General features: G+C 48.5%; 1 protein-coding gene across 2 annotated transcripts in view; it reads right to left on the minus strand.

Moving 5' to 3' along the window:
* Window positions 1–763: 763 nt before the first annotated feature.
* LOC135820973 (glutathione hydrolase 1 proenzyme-like) overlaps window positions 764–9198 on the minus strand; it is a 17509-nt gene continuing 9074 nt past the window's right edge. For both annotated transcript variants that reach the window (XM_065334030.1, XM_065334031.1), the window contains exons 5-11: window positions 8637–8783; window positions 5421–5545; window positions 4832–5022; window positions 3819–3997; window positions 2910–2971; window positions 2429–2593; window positions 764–1752 (exon numbers count right to left, since the gene is read on the minus strand). In XM_065334030.1, coding sequence (XP_065190102.1) covers window positions 1654–1752; window positions 2429–2593; window positions 2910–2971; window positions 3819–3997; window positions 4832–5022; window positions 5421–5545; window positions 8637–8783 — 968 coding nt within the window. In that variant the 3' untranslated portion in view covers window positions 764–1653. The remainder of the gene's footprint in view (window positions 1753–2428; window positions 2594–2909; window positions 2972–3818; window positions 3998–4831; window positions 5023–5420; window positions 5546–8636; window positions 8784–9198) is intronic.

Consider the following 9198-nt stretch of genomic DNA (forward strand, 5'->3'; position numbering starts at 1 on the left):
GGCACGCTGCCGTCATTACATCATGCAGCCGCACTGCGGAAAATCAAACACCACACTTTCCCCTGTATCCCCTCTTATGTAACGATGGAGAAAACATCAAGTGCGGAGGACTACTGCATGGGTGGCTGGTTAAAACCTGAGCAGGCAGTAGATCACAGACGTTGACACCTCCGGCACAAGCACCTGTCCTAGCATTATTAGTGCCTCGTGCCTCTCATGACGCCTTTCACGCATGCCCGCAGCTCCATGATCATTGTCAAGAGTTCCCAACCCCAAGGCATGACTGGCAACTCTGCAATCGGGGTCTGACGCCAACTAGGCCCTGGCGCCATTATTTATCCGCCACGGATTGCAGCTTCCATGCATACAAACACTGCTACCTTTGAACCTGTGTGTGGAATCATTGTCCCTAAACCATAAAGGCAAATCCTTAAGGAGTAAACTGAAATTAATTTAGCTTGAACACCCTGAATCCAGAACAAGACCTCCATATTTTATCCGAATGTTCTACAGGAGAGCCATGCGTCCAAGAACGTTGTTTTCGACGGAACTTCTTATTTTTAGGCAACCTGGCTGCGTTCTTATAGCACGTTCTTAGAAACAGTCCGTACTGGATCATATGTATCCCACAAGCTGCCAGAAAACCAACACCGCCATTCTTATCTTGAGGCTGTGGCGTTCTTAGCATTTTGGGCTCCAAGTTCTTCGGCACGCGACTCTACTGTAGCTATCCAGCACCAGAAGACACACACACACACTGGAGTAGGTCCGAAACACTTGGAGTAAAACGAAAACTTGAATCAGCGGGATTCTACCATATTTGCATGACAATATGGTAATGATGGTGAACTCATCCATAAAGAAGAAATAGAATACTTGTATATAAAATAGGATGTTGCGACTTCGGCAGTAATACGTGAACAGGTGTCTGCTCTCAATGTTGGAGCTCGCGCTCCAGTCGCCCGGAAGTGCGAGCTCCAACATTCAGAGCACTTTCTTCACATAAATAATAACTTCCCGCAGAGAATCCACCGTTCCTGGCTAAGAGCAGTAGTACTACTGCATGGCTTCTTTGTACAACTGCTGCTGCATAGCTGGTACTGTAGCGGATGAGCAAGCACATTCCGTTCCACAAGTGCCTGTGATCACGTGTTCCATTGTGATCAATACCTACTGTCCATACAACCTAGTGTCTATATACCTACTGTGCCCCATTTCTATTGTGTTCAAATCACGTGGCCTACATTATTGTAATAACTGCTGGCTAATATTATTTTTGATGGGTAACGATCTCAACAAATTCCTAAAACCTAAAAAGAGGACAGAAAAGTCCAAGTCCATGAGCGAATCAGTACGCGTATGGGTCAGCAATTCTTCCCTGGCGTGTGCACAGTATAAGCACACTCCCTGCACCTACTGAGCGCTGGTTTGAGTTGAGAATTACACCCTCTGGAACATGAGTGGGGACTGACCAGAGGACTGTGCAAGCCGAACGCAGGTAGAGGAGGAATGTGCACAAAGCTGATGTATTACCTGTTCAACTAACCATCATCGTCCGTCTCCAGTCCAATGAAATACAGGAGGCGGAGTGCGGGCATACACTCCTGTTGCAGTGGATCGGGAGGGGAGATGAAGTAGCCGCCAGGTAGTCACTTAGTACCCGTCCGGGTAGCCACCCTTGCGAGTGTCACATGCTGCTGCAATGCCTGTCGGCGTCTTCACAATGCCTTGCACAACAGCCAGTGATGATGCCTGCACACACGCGCGCACACACACGCGCACACACACACACACGCACACGCGCACACACGCACACGCGCACACGCGCAGGACAGATAAAGAGAGAGAGAGAAATCCCCGCAGGGTTCAGCCAGACAAGTCGCTGCACACCAAACCATACACGTGTGAAGTTTCACAAACGCAGTGCCATGGCTGCTCAGTTTTTTTCAGCGCTTTTCTTGTACTGTTCATTATAAGACGAAATATTTCGCACTTGCGCGTAGTGATTTTATTAGTTGGTTTGTGTAGATTCACTTGCACACATACATGCATCCAAGTTCTTATCAACACATCAACACAAAGGATTTCTGGACCCGAGAGTGTGCACACACACATTTGCCCTCGACCTGAGCTCATTGTGTTCGAGCCAATGTGGACGCTCCCCCCACACACACACGCGTTCACAGTGGAGGGATGTGTGTCTGTCCAAATTGGACTGCCGGGAACAATTTTAATTGGACCGGTCACACCATTGTCTTTTAGTATTATGACAGGGCAGGTAAACATGACCTCCCGAGCAGTAAACACACGCCGCTAGTCAAAACCTTGGGCCGGCAATGACCTGACCAACCGGATCACTTTCGGCGGGCCTGCTTAGTGATGCAAAAGCCCTGGCAGGCTACAAAGCTGCAAGCCAGCACTCACTCACCTCCTTGATGTCATGACCAATAGCGCGCAGACCCTCCAGCACGGTCTCGCTGAACCCTCGACTTCTCTCCACCTCCAGCACATTGGGCATGAGCTGGTGATGGAAGCGAGCACGCTCAATCGCCTCGCCGATAGACATGCCAAGAAATCGCTGATTGAATATCACCTGCAACCCAGGACAGAACAGAAAAAAGAGAGTAAAATGAGTAGAGTGTGAGTTAATATGCAAATTCACAGTTATTACGGACGTTAAGCAATGCGGGTTTTACTCCCGCACTGCTCGGTAGAGTTGCCCATGAGGCAGGGCCAATATATAACAAGCCCATACAGGCTCGCATATGGCATCGCTTGTCTAGGCCGCACTTCCGCACGAATCACTCCTGATTGACAGCAGTCAATGGCGGGGCAAGTGAAAGCGGGTGGGAGGGGGCAGGTGGGGCATGAAGGAGGGATATGAAGGACACATGTTTGGCAGTACACACCTGAGAGACGGCACTGATGATGATACTGCCACCAGAAGCACCCACCACCATTCGCATCGTACCTGCAGCAAGGGAACAGTGCGATAAACAACAGAACACAGTGACTGCAGGTACCGGTACGCACACCACCACAACTGCCTGATCACATGCACATATCTATACCATGATGATCCAACTAGAGTTGTACAATGTGAAATCCGCTCCAAAGTGTATGCTTGGAATCTGGCCGTGTAAATACGCAACCAAGTAGACTCCCATACACATCTAGAGTGGACTGATTCCCCGCGGGTGAAACCTGGGGACACGTAACAGCTGCATGTCGACTCATTCGGGGATTAAAGCCTTCGTGCGAACCGATAGCATCTTCATCTCAGGCTGACTTGTGTCATGAAGGGATGAGCGGGCAAGCACATATACACACTGGCCAACAAGAGCTAACAACACAGTCAGGCAAATAACTGGTACCGGATTTTCCGGAGTATAAGCCGCATTTTAAACATCAGCAATTCACCTGGCGCCAGGCGCGAACTGATGGTGGTGGTGGTGAGAAGGAGAGCTCTGTGCCAGAACTTTGCAGCCTAGAGAGCGTGTGTGGGCAGGCGTGTGTTTACCGCCATATTGCCAGGTGTGTCTTTACCACCATATTTATCAACCATAAGTACAGCTGCAGTGGTGTCTTCAATTTCATTCTCCCGAGCAATTCACCTGGAAAAAAAAAAGCCGGGGCGGCTTATACTATGATAGTCAAATTACCCATGATTTAACAGGGTAGATGTCTGTATTTCGAGACAAAAATCTGGGTACAGCTTAGACTTCAGTGCGGCTTACACTCCGGAAAATACAGTACATACTTATGACAGACTTCCGTCACCATCACCACTAGCTAACTACTGCGTCAAAAAGACGTACCATTTCGTGCCACGATAATGGTGGGCGACATGGACGACATTGGTCGCTTTCTGGGAGCAATGAAGTTTGATGGCGATGGTGGGTAGCCGTACGCATTGCTGGTGTTTGGGGAGGAGAAGTCATCCATCTCGTTGTTATAGATAATACCCAGCGATGGCGAGCGAATTTTGGATCCAAAACTGAACACAACCAGTCAGAGCAAGAGAACACGACAATCTGATTAGCACCAGCACAGCAGCCAGTTCAGCTGAGCCAGACTCGCAAGGACCACGTTTCATTCAGCCAGTCATGCATTGGCAGTGAAGTAGGCAAAACGTAGTGTGAATAGTGTAACGAATGAATTGAAGTTTTAGGCCTGAAAAATAAGTGAAAATCACTGAAAATGATACTGTTAAATGGCCCTGGTTCGAGTCCTGGTGGTGGCAGTCATCTTTTTCTTCAGACCTTTCCCGTTTGCATCTTTCCCTCAAACCAGTGAATATTAAATGGCCTACTGTATAATTAGTACAGTGCACACTGTACAAATGACTCCATCAGTCATTTTAGGCAACGTGAGAAACAGAAGCATGACAACATCATGACACAGCCACGACAGGCGTACACCCATGTGGCTGGGCATACAGTATATGGTGCACAGAGAACAAGCACAAGGAATTATAGAGCCACTGCAATCATGAACGGAATTGTCCCCGGCAACTTATACTATACAGTATACACAGGGTTCAGAGGAAGGACATCACACAAATCAGCACATGGCTATCTCTACTCCAGAGTTTCTTGCTTCTACGCAATCATCCGGAGTCTCGATCTTCTTCCACTGTACTGTACGTGTGTGTGTGTGTGTGTGTGTGTGTGTGTGTGTGTGTGTGTGTGTGTGTGTGTGTGTGTGTGTGTGTGTGTGTGTGTGTGTGTGTGTGTGTGTGTGTGTGAGTTGAGGCTCTGGAGTGCTGACCATAATGCACCAGCATTCAGCATTCCGACCTGTTGCCAAGGCAACCGACAGCACAACTCACTAGGTATTGATGGTGGTGGTGACCGCTACAGCGTCACCGTTAGCCGCTAGCACAGACAAGTGCGACGTGCCGGTCTGCGACGGCCCGGCATCCCACCAGTTGACGTAGTGGTCGGGCTCAAACGTGGCGTTGTCACGAATAGCTTCAAACATCTGCTGCACCACGGCTGGATTGGTGATGTTCTCCAACGTCTGGAACACCATAGGAAACAACAATACATGAAGAGGTGAAACCAAAATCGTCAGCACTCAGTGAAGTTCAAGCTCATGGAGAATAGGCTATATCTGGATATGCGGGTGCTGTGCAGCCCCAAACACACACAATACTACAATGCAGTGTGTGCTGAGCACATCCAGTACTCGCAAGACTACAAACGCAGTCGGTCATGCTATAGCAATGCTCGTAAATGTTACTATGCAGCACTTCCCAGCTTGTCGAACATCATGCAAACTATTCTGGGTAAATGGCGAAAGAAAAAAAAGAAAAAAGGACATTTGACTGCGCAAATCACTTGAAATCAGTGCAACATTGGAGCCCCCCCCCCCCTTCCCACCACACCCACACATAGTTATCTCAGTCCTAAACCTACCTCGTTGACAATCGGGTCGAATGCAGGGTCGCCGAGTGACAGACGCTGCCCGTACGCAAACTTCATGGCTTCAACGAGCCTCTGATAGTCTGTCAGCGAACCATCCCAGCCGGACGTGTTGTAGTCTGTGCCAAGGCGAACGCAATGCACAAACACACACACACACACACACACACACACACACATGCATACGCACGCACGCACACACGCACGCGCACGCACACACACACACACACACATACACACACACACACACACACACCACACCACACACACCGACACACAATGCAAACACAACACAAAACATGACACCGGATGTCTGCCTTCAGTACACACAGGTAACACACAGCAGTGAAGTTCCTATCTGGACCCCGAGAATGTAACAAACACACTCATAGGTTACTCAAGCATTGCATGATTGCATACAGAAATAGTGTTGGTCATAATGGCTTCATTGCGTAGCCAGTATCAGCTGAAATTTTGACAAGAGCAAGAGAAAAGACAGCTGCATGCACGAGCCCTAAAAGTGCATGCTGAAACTACTAGCATGCAAATTAGCGGGCAGAGCATGAAGCTATCCAGAACGGAGCACATTCTGCTTGGAATGCTCTGTACAAACCAAAATACTCGGCACAGAAAACAAACTGTTCACAGTCCTGAAAGGGAACTATGGTCTTCGAATACCTATGATAACATTGTGTATGCATTTACAATTCTCTGTTGTTCAATGTATACGTTAATGATTTGGCATCTTTGGATCATACGTCACTCTACATGGACGATACGGCGCTCCATACAACCGAGCCAGGCTTATTAGAAGCCTGCGACTCACTACAGTATCACATTAATCAAGTTGTGCACTGGATGGCGGAGTGGAAACTCTGCCCCAAAGTGTCGAAAACGGCAATCCCTTGTATCCTTCCACGACCCTCCAGTGACCTCACCCCCCCCCCCCCCCCTTACGACTCAACTTTTACTTTCCCTGACGATCGATCCCATTGCTATCAACATAGTTAAAAATCACAAACACCTTGGTATATTTCTTGATGAACACTTGTCCTGGGATTCGTAACATATATTGAAAAGCGAGTTTGCTCCGCTATAGGCTGCATTTCTTCTCACATTTCCCATCTGCACCATGGTTGTCGAATACAAATTTATCACTCTTTATGTTCTTCCTGTGTTTGATTACTGCTCTCTCGTCTGGTCCTCCGGTCCATTCTCTGCTCTTATGCATCGGTTAGAAGTCACGCACCATAAATTGCTTTGATTAATATTTCGTATGCCCCCTCTAACCTCCTCTCAGACGCTATACATTTTGGCTTCCTTTTCCCCTCTCTCAGAACGCTTTCCCCACTCGGCATGCAGACTCATTCACCGTATTTTAAAAGCTTTTAAACTTGCTCCTCCAGATGCACTTGCGCATTTAAGCTGGTTCAATAATAGCTTGCCTACTAGATGTTCTCTCCAGTTCCCACTTGCCAGATCATCAATCCTTTTAAAATCCCCTCTATTCAAGTCCTAGTCTCATTGGTCTCGGCTTCCGCAGGAGGTAAAGTCTCGTGACACCTATGCTGCATTTTTGTTCCATTTTGCCCATGCCTACCTAAGTTCAATTGACGACGGTTTCGTTGTTTTTCATTGCTAGCCTAATCTGCATACTGCTCTCTCCAGGTTCCTTTAGTACTCTTTTGTTTTGTTTTCATTGATCTATTTTCTCCTTCTTTTTCTCAGTTTCCCCACCATGGCTGTTTAAAATCGCCCGCATCATATGTTTATTGGCATTATGTCATCGTGATTGTTGAATAATAACAATAATATAAAAAAATCCGTTACAAAGTGGTACCGAAACCCTGTGAGAATGTCCAGGCGTATTGAGGCGTTTGTGAAGCCCTATCGTGGTAGCGGCGATGATTTCGAGGCCTTCTGGTCTAAATGTTTAGTATCAGCGAAACTCCAGAAGTGGAGTTCGGACACAGACAAGATGAACAACTTACTGTTGTTTCTGGAGAGCAAGGCCTACCTGGTGTGGGACGAGCTTTCGTCATCCGACAAAGCTGACCCGGCTGTGGTGAAAGCAACTTTGAAGAGTGCATTTAGTACGACGCCTGCTGCGTCTTTCCAGAAATTTCGTGCGCGCACGTTGCAGACTGATGAGAGCGTAGAAGGGTACGCTACAGATTTGAAGAAACTGCTAGTTGGTGCTGGCCAGAAGGTCGTGAGCGATGGCAAGGACCGTGTAATCATCGAGCAGTTCGTTGCTGGCTTGCCCTGGGAGTTTCAACGCCAGTTGCGAATAACTTGGTCTATAGAGTCTGTATTTGTCTGCATTGAGTATGTTCGTCGCTTGCAGAGCGCGGAGGGTACGTCTCGTCCGACAGAGCCGGTTGGCGCTGCGGATGCTAGCTCCCAAAGCAGCCAGAATGTTTTATGTTTTAACTGTAAACACGCTGGACATATTTCCCGCAATTGTCCCGCAAACCGGAGTTCTGGCAGCAGCAAAAGTCGTGGACATGGTGGTGGACGGCCAGCTTTGACCTGTTTCTTCTGCGATGAGACAGGTCACGCGAAGCCAAACTGTCCGGAATATAAGAAGTGGTGCCAGTTCCGCCAGCAGCCTGACAAGTCCTGGCGTGCAAAGGAGTCTGAAGTGCAGCCCGCAGCACCTGAGCGCAAGCCTGATCCCTGCCTCTGTGTGCCTGATGCGCATGCATGCTCTTTGCCGCGTCTCCATGTTGATATTGCTGTGGGAGAACAGTCCACCCGCCCTAAGGCAGTCGTTGACACCGGCGTCAGCCGCAACCTGGTGAGCCGGCAGCTGGTGGAGGCCCCGAACGTGGATGTCCGTCCGTCCGAACTGGCAATTTCGGCAATTGACGGCAACAGCGTGCCTATACAGGGTGAAGTTTCCCTCCAGGTGTCCAGACCCGATCATGCTGGTTATCTGCCATGTACTACGAGTCGGTTTCTCGTCGTCCCAGATTTGCATGCCGTTGGCTCAGATCTTGCCATTGGCCTGGAACTGATTTCAGCACTGGGCGGTGTTGACCTCCAGTATGATAATGGTGTGCTCAGAACAGTCCGACACATAATCAAAGCTGCCTGCAGATGGCATCATCACTTGCGGAAACCATCATTCGCAAACAATATTGCAACAGTATGGCCAGCACTGACCAAACCGATCAACTGTCGACACAATTGGGTTCATCAACTTACTGTGTATGATGTCAAGAAAGAGATTGGAGATGAGACCACTGGAGGGTGGTGGAGCAGTGACACAGATATCTGGTCCAGTCAATGTGATGTTCACAGTCTCTCGGACCACAGGCTGATAAGCTGCCAAGTCAGCCAGGGTGATGATACCTGGGCAAGTGCAGACATGCGCGCGAGAGCAGGGGTGTACCGCACACACCCACACATACAAGCACACACGCACACGTATATGTGCACAGCGCACACCCTAGTTGTAGGAGATCTAAACATGTACTGCTGAAGCACAACAGCTGCTATTGCACAGAGCAAGCAAGTCCAATGATATCCCAACGACATCATCTAGTCATTGAATGCAATTTAAAAGTTGACAGTTCTTGAGAGTTGCTTATTGGATGAATCCTAGAACGGCAACAAACACTACTCTCTTTTCTTCTGACCTTTCCCATGTCAACCCCCTCAAACTTATGGAAATACCACTGGCCTCAGGATTACGCTTGACTTGACTTGAATGATTGGGATAAACAAGCACATTCCAGGCCTGCCGGAACCGATCCGGTTGATCAGG

Source organism: Sycon ciliatum, chromosome 7 (genome assembly GCF_964019385.1).
Source record: "Sycon ciliatum chromosome 7, ocSycCili1.1, whole genome shotgun sequence".
NCBI classification, from domain to species: domain Eukaryota; kingdom Metazoa; phylum Porifera; class Calcarea; order Leucosolenida; family Sycettidae; genus Sycon; species Sycon ciliatum.